Below are 21,703 nucleotides of genomic sequence, written 5' to 3'. Positions count from 1 at the left end.
TACAAAAATGGTATCTGAAGGATGGCTGATGTGTGAGATTGCTGTTTGGCAAACTGGTCACAGCTCCAACCATTACCAAGAGGTTAAATGCATCTCATCAGGATTGGATATTGTTGGGGGAAATTTACATTTACATGTATTCATTTAGCAGACGCTTTTATCCAAAGCGACTTCCAAGAGAGAGCTTTACAAAGTGCATAGGTCACTGATAATAACAACAAGATAGCCCCAAAGCATTGCGGGTAGCCAAAACAAGCACACATTGTGAACAACCAAAAAATAAGTGCTTATCTAAATCTCTAAAGAGAGAAAGGGAGAGACCCATTCTATTTATGGAGTTTTAGACAGCTGCAATTGCTATTCCTCTTTATGGGTATTTGGTTTCTGAGTTTTCAAACTTTTTCTATTTGTTTACCATAATAGCGCTAGAGTTTATACAATTATGTCAGGGATGGTTTAGCTAATTAGGCTAATCCGACATCCCGATTAGAACACACGCCTCATTTACCTTCATCCCATTGGGAGTTCTTTCCCCATTGCATTTGGGTGTGATTGTAGAAATTAAGTGATAGTAGCCAATCTGCAATTACGATGCTACACAAATAGCTCTGAAGAATTGAAAGGAGTTCACACTGACATTACTTGACATCCCTTGGAGAAGCAAATAACATGGATGAAGGCATGCCTAATGCTTTAGCTTGAAGACAGGCTGTGCATCATTATCTTTGTTAATCATGGAGATAAACCTTTAATGTGTTTTTATCATGTGACAAAAACTATAATTACAGGCTTGAACATTTTGCCATATTAGGTTGTGGAGAGAAATCCTGTCACCAGTGTAGGGGACATGTGGCTGAAAATACTGTCTCTATTAGACACACATGGTCACTGAGCAAACAGATGCTGACAGAAAGAGTCAAGTAGAGAAACCGCTCCAGGGACCACGAAGAAGACAGGCGTTTTAGAGCCAGCGTTCATGCACTTCAGTCCAAATGATTCAAAATTGCAGTATTTCACCGTCATCTCCATAGATGAATAAAGGTTTCTGCAGCTCGACAAAACCCGAAGACATATCGGTGACAAACGGAATACATATTCTATATTTGGCTTCAATACTTGGCCTGTCCCATGTTCCAATTCTATTGTACCATGTCTGTCTTTCTTTGTTTTCCTGACAGCATTTAGTCTTACAAATTGGCTGTGCCCCATGGGGCACAACTGTAGTAATCGCTGGGTTCAAGCACTCCTTTTTGGAAAGCACAGTGTCGGGTAGTGGATCCCAGCTTGAGGGAGAAAGCCATTAAGCGACGCCTTAGGAAAAAATCCAAATCCAATCTCACTCCACAGTCAGTAATTATCAAAATGAGCAACTGCATCTTTTTAAGAGAGCTCCTCTTTTAAACGTTTAGTCCTGTGATGACCATAAGTGATGGCAGGATGCCATTATACATACTGAGAATTGCTCAATGTTATAATGAATCCAGTCTACCATAGACAATAAGAAAAAACTATATTTTTGTGGCGTTAAAATGCATAGAATGTGTTAGACCTTCATAATAGTGGTTATCATGTTTGAGAACCTCTTGTTTCATTCAAGTACCCCAGTTGAAGTGTCAGACAGTCAGACAAAACTCCTCAAAGACATGCAGAATCATGCATTTGCAGAGGTGAATTGACTTGCGGACATCGACGTCAACACATCCTTTATTCAGAATGTAAAATGATCTAAATGATTAAAAGAATCAATATATTTATATCATCATTTATTAACATCTTTTTTTCGTCGCAATGCCATCAGGAAACTTAAGAGAGGACAATTGAAGTCGTCAGAGAACATTGAAAGCGACATGTAGGATTGGAGTGTACATGAATAATGAATGTGACTAACTTTCAAGTAGTTTTGCTTGTCTCTGCAGTCTCCCAAGGCCTTTGCTCTCCTTGTGACAATGATGGGCCTGCCCACTACAGTCTATAGCTATTGTTGTGGCTAAAAATTGATTGATTATAGGTCATATAGGCTAATATGCGGGGAGGTCCTAGTAGGGAAGAAGGCCGAGGTCTGGGTTGCATCATCTGCCACTTGTGTCCTGTGCATGTTAACATCTCCGAGAAAGACTGCACAAGTTGGAAACAACACATTCTGTTGGCACGGAAGAGGTTAATAAATTTGGAGTTTCTGTTTCCTCCTCAAGAGGAGGAAAGGGACATTGAGATGGGATCGAGCGGACATTAAAGATAGGGAGCTCGTACACATGACGCATCATGGGGAACAAAGGGAACAAACTAGGGAACGATTATGGGGCAATATTGGGACATAGGATTATGGAGGGAGGGGGATTTCCTCATTTCTGACTATATCGTGTGCCAGGTTTTAGACGTCTTTATGCTTTTTAAGTCTTCCTGTATTAACTAATACATTGGTGAATAAACCATCAAGTGATCTTGATTTTGAGAGATTCCATCTCCGACTGTTTTGACCAAAATCCTCCAGACGAAAATATCCTACACTATACACACAAACACATTGCTCAAGTTCTTAAAATAGGCCTACACCATGTCCTAGAAAAGAGCAAGTTCCGCATGTCTGAGACAACCACATCCCTGTCAATGTACCCTTATTTAAAGTTAAGTCACATTACCAGTGTCAGTGGTCAGACATATAGCCCAGAGCAGTGCTTAAAGAGCAAACTTCAGGTCATGTCATTTTGTTCTTAGGTCCTCAGTAATAATAGCTGCCAAATGCAGCCGCCACACAGAATAGGCTGTCCTGCAGAAACAGACAAACAGAGAACATTAACAATGCACTTTCCCATTTTGAAAGGATGATATTACAGACACGGCCTAATAAGCTTACATTCATAAAAATGTCCTGAGCGCAGTTATCTGTGTCAGCATCCCAGAAACACCTGGCAGCCATTCTGCAGAGCAAGGAAAAGAGGAAGGGCCACAATGAGTTGGTAAAGCAATTTGACAACAGAGGGTTTTTGTGTTTTTTAAACAGCAAATTGTTTTTGTACAGTGGAGAATATGTTGTTTTCAAACTGAGAAGAAAGTAACACTTTAGCATTTTAATGCAGATCATGAATCATACAGTCCATTCTAGCTTTACGTTTAAAAGACCACTATAGATGTCATGCATATAGTTCATGAAAGATGACAACTTTAGAAATAGAATCATCTTTCAGAATGTGGCAACCAAGGTTGTATAAGGTTGGGTAGAGTGACGTGTAAATATGTATATATATATATATTGTAAGTAATATTATTGTATACTGGTGTTGTACACAATAAACAAATTACATCAAAGCCCCACATAACTCACTTGACTCCTTCTCCTCGTTGCTCTCCAATAACCACTTGCACAACAAGCTTGTATCGGTCAAAGCCCATCTCTGTTATTAAATACAGATAACATTTAGGAAACAAAAATAAACGGGATTTGAATTGGTTTTGAGGGTGTGTGTGTAGGTTTATGAGTTTATCCAGTAAAAGATGCCCACTCTTTAATTTGTCCTTGATACGGTCTGCCAAATTTCGAGAAGTAAGTGGAACCTCTTCGGGATCATAGTCCACACCAGATAGTTGTTCTTTCAGAATGTCTCGTATGCACTCCTTCACAACAGCTGGCTTGAACCTATAAGAAGCACATCTATCTTAATACCTATTTAATAGGTCAAGGGACAGGATTATTTTACAGATGCTACCGTTTTTATAAACGATCAGTAGCGCTGGTTACATCGATCAAGATTATACATTTAGCTATCTAGCTAGCCACCTAGCTAGTTAACTAGGTGAGCTAAAGCTAGTAGTTAGCTAGCTAGCTGTACTACCGTGGATAGTGCTATACATTACAACTAGCGTTACTACAGTACTGTACAGTATAGTACTGTAGTTTACTGTAGTGACTGATATACAGTACAGTACAGCTAGCTACCAGTTGGCACAAATTACCATTTATTTAACCATCTTACTTGTGTTGATAATTTGGTCTTATGAGATATGTATTTCCCGCTGTATGCGATCCCTCCATTTAGCTCATGTAGATACAAATATACAAAAAAAAAACAAAGTAGGCTAGGCTAAGTCATTAGCTTTTTAAACTGGCTGCCTTTTAGCTTGCGTTCTACAGTTACCATAACAACACCTTCCGAATCTCCAGACCAAGGGAAAATTAGCCAATCATGTTGAATTTTCTCAAGACAAGAGGAGGGCCTGAAACCAGTGCTTGTTCAAGAGTCAAAATGTTGCATAACGTTCTCAATGGGCATTAATACGTTCCAAGAAAGTTTACGACCTTGATTACAGTTGTGACACAAATCACAAAAGTAATCAGTTGAAAAAAAGATTTTAAGTAACATGTATCGTATGGCACAACAACTCGTTGTAGTCTCTCTCTTGGTGGTCTTCTTGTGAAACCTGAACTGATTTGAGGGAAGTTTGAGTGTACACCACAGTATAGCTACTGTGTACGCCTACTATGTGACAGCAGGGGAAGCATGAGGACCCCTGTCAACCACAAACCCAGGTTTGCAGACCACCGTCTGCCGGAGACTACATCTCTGCACTTTCAAGTGACACAGACCACCACTTCCTCCAGTTTCCCTCTGCGGTATATTGTGTTTGATTTCAGTTAAATTCTCAGACGCGCAATTCTTAACCCAGGAAAATGGCTATAGAAGTAAATGTTTACGTATTAGGCTACAGGTGTCCAAACAAAAAATGAAGGAATATTTGTGGGTTATAGCTTGATTTGTTTAACTATCTTCAAGGGTTAAAAAAATGATATGTTCACTGGCATCTCAGAAACAGTCAATAGGCTACCACAAGTCCCAAAACGTCTTTGAAGCCTTCATTCATAGGAGGTGCTTGTTAAGATGTTTGACACACAAGTTCCTGTCTACATTTCCTTGTCTTCTCAAACAAACACATTTGGGTGAAAGAGGCCACAGCATTCAACAGAGGAGAACACATATGAACCAGATTAAGAAGGAAAGCTTCACTTTTCCACTAAAAGCTCTAGTTCTCTTTATGTATTATGAACCACAACGTCATCTTAAAATCCCTCTTAATGCTTATGTTCATTTTGCAAGTGCGGCTTGATGGTAAGTCAACTTTCTTTGTCATTTATGATGTAACAGAAATATTTATTTTAAAAGTAAAGGTATGGTTTTAGGGAACAACTACAGCATCACACATAGTCTAGTAGCCTAGTCTAGTGTATTCAGTAAAATGTGATTAAACATAATACAGCCCTACAGTGTAGTTAAGTAATACATGTAATACTCCTTTTTAAATGCAAATCGAATTGAACAGAGAAAGAGAGAGATATAGGGAGGGAGATATTTCAAAGTTGTTTCACTTTCAGTACTTTTAGATCTCATAAAGTAACGCAAAAAATGAATAAATACTGGTCTACTACTTGCGAGAACAAAACAGTTGGAAAGCAAAACAGTTAAAAGTTATCATAAAAGAAATGACAGAAATGTCTGACAAAATATCTGTGTGCTCTTCGATTACCTTTCTGTGTTATCTAAGTAACAATGTCATATTTTCCACTAGGAAATAACTAATGTGTATGGGGAAATCTGTGGGGGGGGGGGGGTTATATAGAAGCGTCACTTACCTCATATTCCCCAGGTTTTTCAGATGTCTTACAAACATTTATTTTCACAAAAAAAGGCACATTTTGATTTACTCACAGTGATGAATGATTCAATCTCTACAAATATACAGTATGTAAGAACCAGATTCTACTGTAGCCTACAGTGTACACTGATGGTCACTGAGAACATGTAGGCCTAAAACTCTGAAAATGTAGATTGTGAGAAAAACAGTCCTTACATATATATTTTTGCATTATTGTCAATGTGGTCAAAGCAGTCCACAGTGAAAGGGCATTACATGCTATTATGAACACAAGACAATCAATCAGCAATCACAAATCAATGCTTCTGTGTGTTTGTGTAGCTCAATATGTTTACATGTATTCCATGTATCTATCTCCTATAACAGAACCAAACTTGGCATCAAAGGTAACAGGAACCCTGGGCAAAGATGTAAAACTCAATTTCATCTTCAAGAACATCTCCAGAGAGAACATCTCAAGTGTTACACTTAACAAAGGCGAAAAAGTCAACAAAAAGATCTCTGATTGTGTTCAGCAGGGTCACAGCAACTGCTCACAAAACCAGCACTGCATCTTGAACGTAGCTTCTAAAGAGGCTTCTTTCTGCATCCAAAATCTGACATTAGAACACGGTGGAGTTTATTGGGCTACTTTATTCTCCAAGAACAAACAAACCCCACTACTACACAGCAACAAGTTATCTTTGCACCTGAACATAGAGAACCATACCACAGGTAAGATCTAAAGACACATTCTGCTAATTCCCATAAGGTATGAGAGGAGAAAATGTGCTGTGATGTGTTTAATTGATCTCTGACCTGCATTATTTGGCTCCCTATTGAACCCCAGTCTAAATAATAGGAATATATTTCAATTTAAACTGTATACAAAATCAAGCGGCAAGTGAGTGTGTGTGTGTTTGTGAATTAGGTAATTATGATGCTTTACTGCCTGAGTTGATGAATATTGAACCTAGAAGGTTCAGGGGGTATTTGAGGACCCCGGTTGAAAACCACTGCTCTAAAAGACTTTTTAACTGCCTTTGTCAACAGTGCCTCCACAAAGCATTCACACCACAGAGGGTCCCACCACAAGCAACATAAACATATTTTACATCATCCTTGCTGGACTTGTAGTGCCAATAATTGTGTTCATCTCTGGACTGCTTGTTTGGTTCTGCTGGATCCTTTTGCACTCAGGTACCAAAGATGTCCATATATTGTACTGTATAAATGTTTGGATATACTGTCTATATGCTGATTTTTCTCAAGACTTTCTGAAGTCTTAGTCACTTGCATATTCTGAAGCCGTGGTTAAGTTCAGTCTTCTGTTAAAGTTATAATGCAAATATAAGTTTGCAATTCGAAACTGTTGTTCCGCTAGAAAAAAAAGTTAATCATCCAGGCAGTTTAGATTCACAACATTTGCATCAACAAAAGTTCAGTTTCACATCCTATAATATCAATGACTCAAACACTCTGCTCAGAAAAAAGCTTCCTTTCATTGGTGGGGGGAATAACCTATTACCTTGTCTACCTGGTTCTAGAATACACTTGTGTCAGAGATGACGGGTGGAAAAATGCTAAGTTGATGTTTTTACACTGGTACATTTTACCTCTATGACTCCCTGACCCAAATCAGACCTCAACATTTGTGTGCATGCACGTCTTTTGAAAGCCCCCGTAACCTCAAAAACCTCCTGAGCAGGCTTTCCTGTAAACAAAGTGCGACCCCAAGCAGTTTATCCGTGTCTGCACCACAGAATGACACCATAACACTGGAGTTTCTGTTTGGAAGGCGGAACACAGTTTCTTTGATTGTTCCTTTAGGCAAAACACAACCGGTCAAATAGTGGAACGGAACTCCTCGTCATTCTCTGTGGTTCCAATTACAGGATACATGGCTTATAGAGAAATAGATTGGGTATTGTGAGAGTAGGTCATGTGTTGAGAGGATCACCTTTGAGACCTCGTTTTTACACCGTTTTTTTCTTTAGATCCCAGCCAGCAAAATGACCTTGCAGCAAAGTCACAGGTAAGTTCCCACACAGTACCTCACCTTTAATTCCTACTTTTTTGGAAATGAGAATTTCACATTACTATTATTCATGAAGAATGGCCTGGGGCTCTTTTTCATTATAGAGTTTATAGAGTCCTACAAAAATACATTGTGTGAAGGTTCGATCATTCAAATGCATGCTGGGTTTTTTGACAGATGACAGAGGAGAATTCCAAAGCCACTGTTGCTGTGCATTCAGTGGAGTATGGCATACTGGACTTCCACAGTCACCACACGGGAGGAGAGGGCCCCAATCATAGGCCAGACATCGTGATTAGATCTACAGATTCAGTCGAGTATGCAGCCATCACCTTCCAACGACCACAACAGGGGCTTGTGGGAGATAAGGCCGATTTGTACAGCAGCACACATCACATCATTTGATGAAGGTTGTGCTGCACGTGTGTTTGGAAACCCTTTGAGACCGGAATCATTCTTCATCACTAGAGAACAGAAGTAGAAAAGAGATGTAAAACCACAACTGACCTCAGTGTTAAGGAAATCCAATAGCTATGCTCTGTATTCATATTTCTCTTCATGTGACTTTTCCTTTGTTTGTGGCATGCTGCACTTCATACATTCATATAATATACTATACGTAACCTCAACACAAGTTATTGAGATTTATACTTTGAACAACGATAGTCAATGTGTTCTTTTTGGCTGGCTGATGATGTTTTTTTGATTGTACCGATCAAAAGTTAAAACCACAAATTGCAGGAAGAACTCTAATCTTTCACAATCTACTATCTCAATAATGTGCAGCATCAACTTATGGAAGTTTCCATACTGTTGAAGTTTCAGTTTGAATGTACCTAGCTGACTAAAGTGCACAAATGTGCACACACTTCTCAAACATAACAATTAAAGTATGTTACAAGTCCGATTTTTGTGTTTCTCTGTAATTGCATGTTGTCTTTTTGTAATTATAGTAATATGGATCTTCTGCTGCATTTTTCTGTTCCTCCTCTAATAATAGTTAATTAAATTACCCTAACCCATATCACAAAGTGGAAATATCAAGTAGACTTAGTGATAACCAATACTGATGAAGTCATTTGTCTTCACTGTTTGTAGTGGATTAATTAAGTTACGTTCCATGTATACAATTTCAGAAATCTCATTTGGCATGTTTGCAAACAGCTACAGAATGTTTAAGAGAATTGGAGAGGTTACTGACAGTGAAAAACGATAAGAATTGTGTAAGAATGACTGTCATCTTTTGAAAAAGAATACTGTTTTCTGGGCATTTCCATTGTGTACTTTGATTAAATTATATAATTATAAATAAAATAAAGGAGCAAAAAAAGTTTGGAAAATCTTTTGTAGCTTGGGTATGACTTGTAAAAAAAATGTAATATTAGTAATGCCCTGTTTTGCACAAACACCCAGATTGCATGCTGTTTTGCAGAAGTAAGAGCTGCCCATCAACAAATCGAGCCACAAACTACCACAGCAACTCACTGCCAGCGCACACTTTATTTGCGCCACTGCTGGCTGAATGTAGCTTTCAGGAAGACCAAAGAGTCTCTTTATTTAAACATGATAAACTTATATTTCCCCATTGTAGGACAAATAAAGGTATATCTTATCGTATATCTTATAACCACATGTAGTATGGAACCAAGCTGTGGGAGTGAGGTTGATTTGACATTTCACATCAGCAGAAAATATGGTTTGGTGCCGTGCACTTTGAAAGACGGAAACAGTTTAGTAGTCATTTCAATCTACTCTGTCTGTGAACACATTTGGTGTGTATAGTAATAAATAGCCTCTGTGAATTCATAAAAGTTTTCCTGTTGTACAGAGGTAGACACAATTGGAAGAACGCACACACACACACACACTATGATTTTTTTAAATAAAAAATAACTTTTGTTTGGGACAAGGTAAAAGCAATACATTGCACCCTTTTCATTCACTTTATAGCTCCAATATGTCAACCATTACACAACCATTTCATTTCCAAATTCCTAGCATTACATGTTATGTTAATAGCACAAAAGTATGAAGTAGATTGATGACGATAGATCTGAGACCTTCACAGCTGATATAAGGGGATATCAAAAGGCTGTAGAACAAACTTGACCTTGCAGATGCAATGTGTCCCTTCAGGGATGGATTGCCATTCTAAGAGGAGTCTCTGGAACACAATACCCTCAGCTAAGCAACAGAATGTAAGCAGTAAATGTATTTTTCCTCTATACTCAGTTGTGTACTCAAGTACACAACTGTCAGGATGCAACTGCACAACTTTTATGTCCTCTCCACCAATCTCATAAAATCATATAATCAGTTCGCCCTCACCTAGCCATAGCCAGCCACTACAGTAAATCCCAAGGGAATGATAATATAGAGTACATTCAACATAGAGACCAGTCCAAGAATGAATCTTAATTAGTCAGCTTTAGAGGCCGTCATCCAATTAGCATTAAAATACCTTGAAGGGTACTTTCCAAATAATGTTGCATTCTCACAAGCATTATATTTTCTAATATATAGGAATGATATATACTAACATTATTTTGAATCAATACACCTTGTGGCTGTTTCTGTAAAACATCCTAAGAAAGCTATTGTACATGAACATTAAATGAGAGTGCATAATGCTGTAGTGTGAATCAGGTATCACAATACAGAATTGCAGTGAAATATTACATTACATCAACACAACACAGCCGTACATTGTAGTATTACATCACAGCATTACATTACAGAATTACAGTGCGGTATTACGTTACACCATTACATTACAACGTAACAGTACAGCATTACAGTGCAGTATTAAATGACATTATTTGCAATATTACATCACAACATTGTATTACAGGATTATGGTTCAGTAATACTTTACAGCATTGCAAAACAGCACAACAGATTACATATGAGCCTTTCCTCTGTTTCTGATGAGCCTGCCTGGATTCTAGCTCACCCTCTCATTCATCTAATTTGGTCAGGAGGATTGGAGGATCCCCATGAAGTCTACACATGTCAGAAGACACAGCTTCTGCACCTACATTGCAAATGAGAATTTTCTGGAATATTCCTCATTTTATATTCAAAAGATGATGATGATACTGTCACATTTACTAATGGGTTCATAATACGTTCCGAGCATTATTCAAGAATCCAGTGTGGAGAGATAATGCAAGAGTCCCCTCTGAATGAGTGTCTCGTTTCTGTCTTATCAGTTGATATTGTACTGATCTATGTCCATGATATTGGACTTGTCATGTCCATATCTTTGTCATGTTCATAAAATGCCACTGGATGTTAAATAGATTTATACAGATGTATTTAGATACATATGTTAAGACATTCATTCAGCAGACACTTTAATCTAAAGCAAAATACAGTAGGGGGAGACATGAACCTGTAATCTCTTGCTCTGGACAGAGACCCCTGCTGTAGATTTTCAATCTAACCTCTGTTGTAACCAATATGACTCAGTTGGTGAACCAGCTATTTTTAGCCAGGTAATAGATCAGGTGTGTTGGAATAAAAACCTACAGGAGTAACAGGCGCGGCTTTCCAGGAACTGATACGCGGTAATAATGAAAGTTAATTTCGAATCTCTGTAGCCAAGGAATACAATAAGTATATTATTGCACCATTACTGAAAGATTAATTGTCCAAAATGTTCATTCTCAAGTATCAATGTAAGTTATACCTAAAAGTTGCTCCCAACAACTTTCAACAGTTTCACAGCTCTTTCGGTGTAGGTGCAAATTTTATGACGAGATCATTGATAGAGCGCCATCTTGTGGCTGGCAATCAATCATCCGTTACTGTTGCAATGTAAACGTAAACAGTGAGAAAAAAATATGCTCCAAATAACAGTGAATAATCAAAGAAATGTATTATTCAGTATCAGCATAACTTCTACACTAAAGTACCTTTCAAACGGCTTTCAACAGTAGAGTCCCTTTTTACCTATAACTCTCATAACACGGAAAGAAAATTACTTTCTATTTCTGTGGAAGTCCAAGTGCCCTCTTGTGGCTGACAACCAATCAACAGTTTCAGTTGAATTGAAACTTAATGATAAGTTTTGTTTTCCCCATGTCATCCTACGTAGGCTATAACATCAGTGGCGACTCAGGCAGAAGGGTAGTCCATGGTGCACAGTGAAACACTAAGGGTGGGAATCTAAATTACATTTGTTAAACATTAAGTTGGTATACTTAAAACTTCTCAGAGACTTGGTTGTTTCAAAAAAGCTAGCAAACGATGGCTTCCCAAGATTGGATCGATATTTTTCAAGAAAAGGTGATGGAACTCAACGAGGAAGATGACTGGCAGATTGAGTTTGATGACTCCATCAAGCCAAATGGAACGGAACCAGGCTGGCAGCAATACTCCACAAAGACATTTGCATGGTAAGTATATCTTGTGATGTTAACAAAATCATGTGCAGTCTTGCTTGGTCTCATCATAAAGTGATATAAAAGTGATTTGGTTCCAGACTAAGAAATGTATAAAATAGAAGTGTATCATAAGTAAACATATAGCAGATGCAGTTAGCTTCATACATTATGTAACAGTGTAGAAAACATATACTGTGTTAGAACATCTGTCAAAGTCGAAAAGCTATGCATACTTTTTGGTTATTATTATGTCTATTAGTTAATATCCATTGTCATTGTGTGACCCTTGTCTGTTTGTCTCATCTCTTTCAAAACTAAGGTTTCAGTGCTCAAAGTGTAAGAGAAAGTGGCCCTCGAGCCGTGTGATGGTTGTGTTCCACATGAAGCTGTGGAAACGACAGAGAAAAGGAGTCGTGAAAGTACGTCAGCTCTGTCAGGACTGCAAGAGATGCACTGCTGTTCCTATGGAGAAGCCAACCTTCTCCGCAGACAACCTTGAGATTCTGCTGGAGAGGCTGATTGAGAAAATCAGATTGAAGTGCTACCATGGGAGAACTGATGGGGTCAAAAAGCCTTTCAGGATGGACCCAGTGCGGTCACCTCATGAGCCTACTCATTGTGAAGCCTGCCTTTTGGGCGTCTGTACTAAGAATGAGCCTGGACAAGCCAATACGTTTTAACCCTGAAAGACACACAGTATGTTTTGAAGTATTAAATAAGTGCCTGTAATTTAGTCTGTTAACTAGTGAATTTCAGGAAACAATTTCAGCAACTGAATTATTATTTTTATTTTATCATTGCATCCAAGGTGTTATATAAGAACCCTGGTAAAGTAGCATGATGATGAGACATTCAGCTAGGATATGAGGGGTCATGTGTGGTCATTGAAATAGTACTGACTGAAATATTTTTGCTGTTGATTGTTTTTCTGCAGGTACACTTGCACTTTTTGAGTTTCATGTTATTTAATTGTAACTTGTTTAACTGCATGCTCTTATAGTTCTTCCCTTTGGCACATGGCTTCATGTTTTGGCTGCTCGCAATGTTTGGGGCTATCTCCAGACCTACCTATGCACCTTTGTAAAGGTCTCTCTTGGAAGTGGCTTTGGATAAAATCGTACATTACATTAAATGTAATGTAACCAGGAAGTTGACTGACTGCCTCTCGTTGGTGAAAAATGACCCAAAATGTATCTATGGTTCAGATTTGACCTTAATACTGTAATAGGTCTGTGGATTTGACAGGAGCTAGTCAAGGATGATTGCCATTTGTTTGCTACTACTTTTAGTAATTAAATGAGTCTGACATTTGTGAAATGCTCTCTCCCACATCATTAAAAATGATATATGGCTATTAATGAGTAGTATATTATTTTCATCCCAAAACTACAGTGGCTCTGAGTAAAGCGACTTTAAAAAACACGTTCGCTTAGCTCTCAGGGCCAAACAACATAAATAAATAAAGCCATGATGAAAATGAAGCCATGCATGTACAATTAGTTCCGTAGAGACACTCACATATTAGATTTGACCATTTATTGATAACAATGACATGGAAATAATTTTACTTTGGCAAAGTGGATGATCTAAGGGAAGCACTCCCTGCCTCCTCGATGTGACCCATACATAGGCCTACATGAAATATGAGGCAGGGAGCAATAGAGATATAATCCCCCTGGTGGATAGAACATACAGACAGCAAGGGGGAAACGGGGATGGTGGAGGGCGGCAGCAGCACTGATCATACAGCAACCGAGGCTGAGTGTGTGCGTATCAATGCAGCCTTTTAATGCCGTCTTATCGGACATGGCCCGGTGGTGTGCTGGCTAACACAGGTGTGGTAGAGCTGCTCAAGTGCCATGCCTGAACTAGCTCAGCTCATTTGATTTCTTCTCAACAGCAGATTCCCCAGGACGACACAACTCCTGCTTTATCACACACCATGTAAATGCATACAAATAAGAGAGTGTTGCTTTGTAAACTCATTTGTATGTGGAATGACCTATCTAAATATCTCACCTGGAAACGATATCACCTGTCACCATGAACAATATTTACCTAATAAAGTATGCGTACTTATGATTTTATGTCGGAAATTCGTGTAAGTATCAATTCATTAAGTAACACTTCTCAAATTATGTCAGTCATAAAACTACAGTTTGGCTAAATTTAACTCAAATAAATGATAAATGACATTTGATGATAATTCTGATTCAGCTCCATCCCATACACTCGGTTTGGCAAAAGTATTAAAATTGACATGATGTGGTTGCACCATCTCTGCCATACAATGGTCCTGATTTATGTCATGGAAGATTAACTCACGGAAGCATCTGAACTTGTCTCTTGATGGTAAAAAAAAAGAAGAAGAAATGTTTGCATTTTCATATACACGCAGGTATGTAAAGTATGTAAAGTTATGTATCTTATGTTACATTTACATTTAGTCATTTAGCATGTTGTAGTTGTTTGTCACACTTAGGCAGTGGTAAATATTGTTATGTTTCAAAGGCTTTCAAATGTAAATTGGGCCCATAGACACCTCCTAAATAATAGTCCATAGAACCATATTTACAAAAACAAATAAACAAAAAATAGAAATATGATTTTGTTATATATATATATATATAAATCTTTATTTCAGACACCAAGTTCCATATAAAATGACAGACATATAGCTATAAAAAAGAGAGAAAAACAAAAAGATAAAACATAGAGAATACAGTGCATTAAAAAGCATGAAGACTTTTGTGCCAATGTCTTCTCAAGTTCCAAGTAAATCGATAGCAGTTCTTTAGAGGGTTGACCAGAGCCTCTACTATACAGTTCTCAGACTTCTCCAGTCGACACATGAAACCATACATCAGTTGTCTCAAGAGTGCCTCACAGGTTGCTACGTGCTTAGACACAAACAACTGACTAGCACTATGCCACCAGGGCACATTAAGTAGCAATCTAAAAGCATCATTGTAAGCTACTTTCAGTCTCTGTATACTCCTTTTCCTTGTTCCCGTGTTATGTAGGTTCTAAACAGGGAACATTTATCTGAATCTGAGCACATAGAAAATGTCCTTAATAACATATTGGCCTGAGAATATATTTTACAGTGCTGTCGATATATATCGTAGTCATCTGTCCAATCATCAGAAATGACATGGCCCAGATATTTTATTTCCTCACAAACACCAAGGGGACTGCCAGACAAATAAATATATATACTTTCCAGTGAGTCATGAGCATCGGCTGTGGTCACAATATGGTCTAGCCAGGAAGTTGTGTGCCACGCTTCACTTACAGAGGTAAACCTTGTATCAGGCAATAACGCTTTACTTGAAATAATTAATTTAGTTTCATTACAGAACTGCTGCAGATGTTGTGCGAATAAAGACTTATCTGACATGTCAGCATTAAAATCACCCATGACATAGACACAAGATGAACTATTGTCCTCTATGAAGGACTGAATAAAAGCTAACCTGTTCAGAAATTCATCCTCATGGTCATAGGATTCATATGGTGTGTACACATTTAAAATAGTAAATTTCTTTTCATTATGATTAAACTCCAACCCAATAGCCGCACCACCTTTTAAGCCGCACCACCTTTACCATTGGGTCATATTTTATGTTCCACAGTATAACTACACCACCAGCTATCCTCCCACGAACCATTCTCATGCTGAGATCGGTAGTGGACTCTCCAGCACCATGAAAGTTCTTGTGTAGGGAGTTCAATTTGTCCAGATCTTGCTTGGCCATCCAGGTTTCTTGAAGGCAGACAATGTCACTCTCGTTCAGCAATGTGTCCACCACCAAACGTCTTGATTTATCAGCAGCAGTATGTCCTACTCTGAGGCCACAAGCGTTGTAGGATACGACCCGCATTAATGATCTTCCACGGACCCATCAAGGCAGCTGGCCAGTGTGTCTGTCTTCCTGGTCTCTACAGATAGGCCTACATTCACCCCAGCATCATGACTGAGCTGAAGCTCGGTACCCTGAGAGCGGGGGGTTTGCTCTGGTCTAGACGGGCCTCCGACTGCTCCTTTAAAGCGACGAGGCTCATAGTAACGTCGGACAAAGGCCCCTGAGGGCCAGAGCAGTGGGTCATACATCTCTGCGACATCATTGCATTTGGCGGTGACACAAAAGGAGCTAAATCTGCTCTGTGGTCTCAATTTTTTGACACTGTCACAGAGAGTGCTGGCAGCCAAATTGAGATCAAACTTGGTTGCGAATACACTCACCATCTTTGTTTTGACAGCCACTATGTTGCTGACCACACCAGTCCCGATTATGCCGGTCTTATTTCTCACATGCCTCGCTGGAGTCATCACAGTGCGAGGTGTAGGGCGGAGGGCAGAGGTCTCAGGTAACTGCTTCAATCGACGTCCATCCCTCACCACCTTGCTCCATGCAGGGGACTGTGCTTGTTTCTGGGCTATATCCACGGTTTGGGTTGGTTGACTGCTGTCGGACTCACTGGTTGTCGGTAATGGTCTGCCATTAGCCAAAGAGGAGGTTGGTTCAGGGCCTAGGGGCTTCCCCGCCACAGTCGAAGGGCCTACCAAGGGATCCAGTGAGTTTGCCGCAGCATAGAGGAAGGTCGTTCTAGCATGTATGTGTAGTATTAACAGCAGTTATGGTTATTGATAGTTTCATTTCTATACTTCCTCAACAGTGCCGACATAAGTAAGACTTAAAAAAATATAAAATAAAACAGTATGTAATCTAGAGCAATGTAAACAAGCATTATCCATCACTGCATGCGCTGCTTGATTCAATATTTGCATTCAACCACCTCTATGTAAAGTCACTGTCCACCAGTTCACCTCAACCACTGACCACTACATTTTTGACAGAGCAAATCCCAGAGTTTGTACTTCTATAAATACCTCTTCCCACTAAGCCCTAACTATGTGTATGCAAGTGTATGGAAGGAAACCAGTCGAAGGGTATCTTTGTGCATGAATTGGCCAGCTGGGCTTTTAAATCTAAACAGTTTGCAACTTGTTTACCTAACAGTCTGATGGCAATCAAGAACATTTCTGAATCAAAGGTAAGTGTGGCAACTTCTGTGACTGTCATTGTTTGTGACTAGGATATCAGTGTATGAAACCATACTCATCTCTTTACGGTGAACCATTCGTTGTGTCTCTGTCATGTGATTTGATGTGTGTAAAACGGAGACGGTGGCATAGAAAAAGTAGACAAGTGTACGTACTGTAGATATGTGATGGAAGCCCTACTGCGCTCTTTTACTTTAACTTTACATTTTATATTGTACAGGTTTGTCAGTATCTTGTACTCATTGTTTTTAATTATTACATTTTTATTTTGTATATTTAATCTACATTTTGGGGATTCTTTCCTGATTCTTATATGTTTATTATATGTTTACTGTATGCACCTGCCCACAACAATAAATTCCTTTTTTGTGTAAACTTACTTGGCTATTAAAATCCATACTGATTCTGGAAGAAGTCATTTTTCACTTGTGTGTTTCAGTCACAATGGTTATATCTATTAATCAGCATTTTAACAGGTGAGTACAGAGTTCTTATAAAGAGGTAATGTTGTATGTTTAGTAAATGTTTACATAATAATAGGGTTTGCATTCGGTATAACTGTAAATAAATCTAAGATATGAAAACCATTAGAGTGTCATCAGGGATTGTTCGCATTACTTACTGTTTTTAATTTAGTTCCCATAAATCGCTTAAAAATGAAATTCAATTCTTGTCTTCATGGATCAGTGATTAAAGTCTGAGCCTATCCTGAATCAGGACAGTTACAGGACACTTATAACGTGTTTGTACTGAGGTTGGGCTGGGGAGTTGTTCTGTCCTGAGGTCCTGACAGCCATTAGCGTTACCCACCACCCACCTTGGGAACCCTGACAAAAGTCCAACCTTATTCCTGGGTGCTCCCCAGCCCCATGTCTGTGCTTTGAACCGGTGCTGAACTGCTCGGAGCCCTCCAATCTGGCTCTGCTGGAGGCGTTGACACCAGTCATGAAACTCAGCTCCATTCGTCCTGTCATCCACCAGTCTACGCCCACCAACGTCAGCATCTGGTTCACTCTCTATGGGATCCTGGGAGTGGTGAGGGTCCATTTCAACTGTCGTGTTTAGACTGTATTCACAGTGAGATGTGTGTAATACATGGTTGTAATACAACCATATAGTTATGCACTGGATACATGTGTTGATGTTTGAAAAATGATGAGGTTGTTGTTAGTGGTTATAGAAGTTGTTATGAAGAATCTTTATGCTTCCTATGCCTTTTCAAACGTGAAATGAGCTTTGGTTGGTATGTAAATGTAGCATGTTTTTTTGTTGTTGAAATTTTGTTCTTTTTGTACTTTATTTAGGATGAAAAGGCACAAGTATTGACAACTTACATTTGGCTTAACTTTGTGAGTACAAATATTTTTTCTTGGTATACAGTATTTCTACTGTATAGCTCCATGCAACTACACAAGGTATCTGTTTCTTTGAACTCCACATTTACATAAAGATATTGTACTTTTAGGAGGTAACCCAAGCAGAGTCATTTGTGACACACATCCTTAAAGCCTGAGAAGATCCTTAACTTTTGTACATTAAACTTGTTTCAGCTGTGGGAAAATCTGTTTTTTAGATGGGATCCAGTGAAGTGTGGAACTAACAAGATAGCTTTACTACGAAAAAATTTCTGGGTGCCAGATATAGTGATCAACGAATTGTAAGTTGCCAGTTTAAGAGTCTTCAGTATTGTGCATAGCGGTGGTTTTGACTAATGAGATACTGGACATCCCTCATTATAATTTTGACTTTGAATTTGTGAAACTGTACAGTTGCAACTAATAATGTAACAACTGCTTTTGATGTACTGTAGAACCAACTTCACTACAGCTAGATAAGCTTCATAAGTTAATAAGCTGCTACTGTCTTCCTTCCCATGCAGTATGAACGAGAACTCTGCTCCATCTGTTCCGTACGTTTACGTGTTTAACACGGGCAAAGTTCGAGATGCCCACCCCGTTCGCGTGGTCAGCTCCTGTAGCCTGAACATCTACACCTTCCCCTTCGACATCCAAAATTGCTCTTTTTCTTTCAGTCCATACATTCACCATGGTGAGACCTCATACACAGCCCCACTATGGAAAGGGTCATGGAAAAGCAGAGCTCAATACCATGCCAATAGTTCCATTGACTCAATCTCATGATTGACAATCAACATGATGCTAGATGGTAGACCTAGTGGATAGTCGATGTAGTAGTGGCTTCAAATATGGATTTATTTGACTTCATGGATATATTTGACATATGTTTATAGATACTGACTGTGGAATCGATTACTAATGGAACCACAACCTTTCTCTGAGTTTGTTGTTATTGCACAGTTTGTCATTTACATATGTGGTATCACTGGTGTAGTGGCGGACATAAAGGTGAATCTCCAAGTGCCTGCGGAGGAAATCCTACGTCGTTCCCTGGAGGTGATGACCACCATGGGCGAGTGGGAGTTACTGGACATCAAGGCTCAGAAGCGGCTACTGCTAAGCTTCAACAACGCCCAGGACCCTATTGATGACCTTACTTTCTACGTATGTATAGCAAGTGTACCATGCTGAAAAACCGTCAGCTGAAAAAATCTTACTTCCAGTTTCTTCCTTATAGTCCCATTGAACGATGACGTTTCATGAAAACATGAAACATCTATTAAAAAAATACAGCACCTTCAGGATTCTACTGTCTTTGGTTTCATACCAGATAAAGGCTTGGATTGGGTTTTTAAAGTTATCTTTTTCATCCTATTGTCAAAGCACCCCGGGGCTCTCAGCTAGTGCTGTTACTCTGTGTCTCTCTATCCAGATCGTGGTGAGGCGCAGAGCCACTCTGTACGTGGTGAACCTCCTCATCCCCAGCTGCTTCCTGATCACCGTCGACCTCTTCAGCTTCCTGCTCCCCCCCCAGAGCGTCGACCGCTCCTCCTTCAAGATGACCCTCATCCTGGGCTACACCGTCTTCCTGCTCATCATGAACGACCTGCTGCCCGTCACGGGCAACACCATCCCGCTTATAAGTCAGTATTCGGCTGCTGTTGCACATCTGCTAAATAATGCTGTATCCCCACTGAGGTATCTCAAGTGCATTTTAAAAACATTCGTATTTTCGATGTGTGTGGAGAGGCTAACACTGCCAAAAAGCTGAACGATGAGTAGATCCATAAGCGAAAACGACAGTCCACGCGGCTTTTGCCTCCCTCTGCCCCCAGATGTGTTCTTCTCTATCTGCCTGGCTCTGATGGTGGCCAGCCTTCTGGAGACGGTCATTATCACCAACCTCCTGTGCTCTGGTAAAAAATCGCCGGTGCCTCGCTGGGTCCAAGTGGTGGTCTTGAAAATCATGGGCTGGCTGGTCTGTCTGCCACAGAAGCCCAGCACAGAGGACATGGTTATGTGTCCCCCAGCTATGCAAGGTATGAAGTAAAGCTGAGAGGCGTAAGAATGATTCAGGTGACAGATGCTTAGTCAGTGAGACTAACTGTCTGGGACTGTTAGTAAACCGTGTATGTATCAAAATATGCCATGGTATAGAAGCATGACAGAGAAGCTTGAGAATGACAAATACTACAGCTGTGGAACACAAATGGATGAATCTCTGTTTCTCTATCTCTCTCGCTCGCTCTCTACCATCTCTCTCTCCATCCCTCTCTCCCTAACCCTTCAGCATCCCTGGACAACCTGTCCAACACTCAGGTGAAGGCTCCAGGAGAGATGGGTTCAGTCCAAGAGCAGCCAACCCTGGATGAGCTGAGGAGACTGGGCGGAGACCTGCAGGCCATCCGCCTCCAGGTGGACCAGCACCTGAAGGGAGACCATGGTTCTGATGAGTGGATTCAGGTGGGCTACGTCATTGACAGGCTGCTCTTTGGCCTCTACATTGCCTTCATCTGTGTCAGCTTCATCACCATCATCTGCATCTGGGTCACATCCTACAAGAAATAGAACACTACTAGCAATGTATTACTGCTTTGACTACACTACTGAACTAATGCTACTAGTGTATGCTAGAATACTGGAAGTAGAGCACTAATTAAACTATTTATGTTTTCTACAAAATGCATTGACTTTGACTCATACGTGTAAGGTGAATTGGTCATAGTTTAGTTTGTTTAGTTATTTAATTTTTTTATGCCATGATATTGCTAATTAGCCACAACATACATGTTCATGATTATTCATGTGGTATAATTTGCCAAAATTACACGATTCTTTGTGCAATGTCATTTTGTTGCAAATGTGCCTTGTCTATTGACAGCAATTTTTTTTTATTTTCTACTATGTGTGGAACAAAATTAAAAAATATATTATTGTAATATATTGCAGAAGGTTTGGGTTTGTTTGAAATCATGAGTTCACCAGTCCCTGTTGCATGTCCGCGCAAGAATGTAATAGTGTAAGAATGTAATCTAGGGATGCATGCATTGTAGATGTATGTGGAAGATAGACAAGATATGGTATGGAACCATTACCTGGAAGAATATAAAAATGTGTCATTTAACAATCAAATTAATTCAGTGGCATACTTTTGACAGTCAACAGCATACAAATTACACAAAAATAGAAAGAAAAAACAGGTAACTCTCACGGGTATAAGTTTTCA

General features: G+C 39.4%; 4 protein-coding genes across 5 annotated transcripts; 3 read left to right on the top strand and 1 right to left on the bottom strand.

Annotated features, from left to right (window-relative positions):
- Nucleotides 1-250: 250 nt before the first annotated feature.
- Nucleotides 251-4,152, bottom strand: dynlt2b (dynein light chain Tctex-type 2B). Its single transcript, XM_047036946.1, has 5 exons — nt 3,972-4,152; nt 3,501-3,634; nt 3,323-3,392; nt 2,855-2,918; nt 251-2,767 (listed from the first exon to the last, which is right to left on the bottom strand). Exons 1-5 carry the CDS (start codon nt 4,028-4,030, stop codon nt 2,720-2,722), a joined length of 375 nt encoding a protein of 124 aa, XP_046892902.1. The 5' UTR covers nt 4,031-4,152; the 3' UTR covers nt 251-2,719.
- Nucleotides 4,153-4,873: 721 nt separating this feature from the next.
- LOC124478643 lies at nt 4,874-8,329 on the top strand. 2 transcript variants are annotated; one of them, XM_047036991.1, is made up of 6 exons: nt 4,874-5,102; nt 6,013-6,032; nt 6,162-6,360; nt 6,679-6,825; nt 7,623-7,660; nt 7,841-8,329. In XM_047036991.1, exons 1-6 carry the CDS (start codon nt 5,036-5,038, stop codon nt 8,066-8,068), a joined length of 699 nt encoding a protein of 232 aa, XP_046892947.1. In that variant the 5' UTR covers nt 4,874-5,035; the 3' UTR covers nt 8,069-8,329. The 2 variants fall into 2 exon arrangements, with proteins under 2 accessions (XP_046892947.1, XP_046892945.1); XM_047036989.1 differs by having other exon boundaries at nt 6,013-6,360.
- Nucleotides 8,330-11,751: 3,422 nt separating this feature from the next.
- On the top strand, nt 11,752-13,042 carry LOC124478647 (receptor-transporting protein 3-like). Its single transcript, XM_047036998.1, has 2 exons — nt 11,752-12,063; nt 12,371-13,042. The coding sequence occupies exons 1-2, from the start codon at nt 11,915-11,917 to the stop codon at nt 12,729-12,731; spliced, it is 510 nt and encodes a 169-aa protein (XP_046892954.1). The 5' UTR covers nt 11,752-11,914; the 3' UTR covers nt 12,732-13,042.
- A 3,933-nt stretch (nt 13,043-16,975) lies between these two features.
- On the top strand, nt 16,976-21,380 carry LOC124478651 (5-hydroxytryptamine receptor 3C-like). Its single transcript, XM_047037001.1, has 10 exons — nt 16,976-17,109; nt 17,559-17,595; nt 17,985-18,154; nt 18,424-18,468; nt 18,670-18,776; nt 18,999-19,168; nt 19,472-19,641; nt 19,910-20,120; nt 20,313-20,516; nt 20,768-21,380. Exons 1-10 carry the CDS (start codon nt 16,984-16,986, stop codon nt 21,043-21,045), a joined length of 1,518 nt encoding a protein of 505 aa, XP_046892957.1. The 5' UTR covers nt 16,976-16,983; the 3' UTR covers nt 21,046-21,380.
- Nucleotides 21,381-21,703: the final 323 nt, after the last annotated feature.

This window comes from Hypomesus transpacificus, chromosome 16 (genome assembly GCF_021917145.1).
Source record: "Hypomesus transpacificus isolate Combined female chromosome 16, fHypTra1, whole genome shotgun sequence".
NCBI lineage: Eukaryota > Metazoa > Chordata > Actinopteri > Osmeriformes > Osmeridae > Hypomesus > Hypomesus transpacificus.
The sequence above is the reverse complement of the archived record's forward strand: the minus strand, read 5'-3'. Positions and strand labels throughout refer to the sequence as shown.

Excerpts from the sequence above, each read along its gene's own strand:
- dynlt2b (XM_047036946.1), bottom strand. The coding sequence starts at position 4,030 with ATGGAGGGATCGCATACAGCGGGAAATACATATCTCATAAGACCAAAT. Across the intron at positions 3,635-3,971 it reads AGACCAAATTATCAACACAA|GTTCAAGCCAGCTGTTGTGA; the intron begins GTAAGATGGTTA and ends TGCTTCTTATAG. Across the intron at positions 2,768-2,854 it reads CTCAGGACATTTTTATGAAT|GACAGCCTATTCTGTGTGGC; the intron begins GTAAGCTTATTA and ends CTGTTTCTGCAG.
- LOC124478643 (XM_047036989.1), top strand. The coding sequence starts at position 5,036 with ATGAACCACAACGTCATCTTAAAATCCCTCTTAATGCTTATGTTCATT. Across the intron at positions 5,103-6,012 it reads TTTGCAAGTGCGGCTTGATG|AACCAAACTTGGCATCAAAG; the intron begins GTAAGTCAACTT and ends CTCCTATAACAG. Across the intron at positions 7,661-7,840 it reads ACCTTGCAGCAAAGTCACAG|ATGACAGAGGAGAATTCCAA; the intron begins GTAAGTTCCCAC and ends GTTTTTTGACAG.
- LOC124478647 (XM_047036998.1), top strand. The coding sequence starts at position 11,915 with ATGGCTTCCCAAGATTGGATCGATATTTTTCAAGAAAAGGTGATGGAA. Across the intron at positions 12,064-12,370 it reads TCCACAAAGACATTTGCATG|GTTTCAGTGCTCAAAGTGTA; the intron begins GTAAGTATATCT and ends TTCAAAACTAAG.
- LOC124478651 (XM_047037001.1), top strand. The coding sequence starts at position 16,984 with ATGGAAGGAAACCAGTCGAAGGGTATCTTTGTGCATGAATTGGCCAGC. Across the intron at positions 18,777-18,998 it reads GATATAGTGATCAACGAATT|TATGAACGAGAACTCTGCTC; the intron begins GTAAGTTGCCAG and ends CTTCCCATGCAG. Across the intron at positions 20,517-20,767 it reads GTGTCCCCCAGCTATGCAAG|CATCCCTGGACAACCTGTCC; the intron begins GTATGAAGTAAA and ends CTAACCCTTCAG.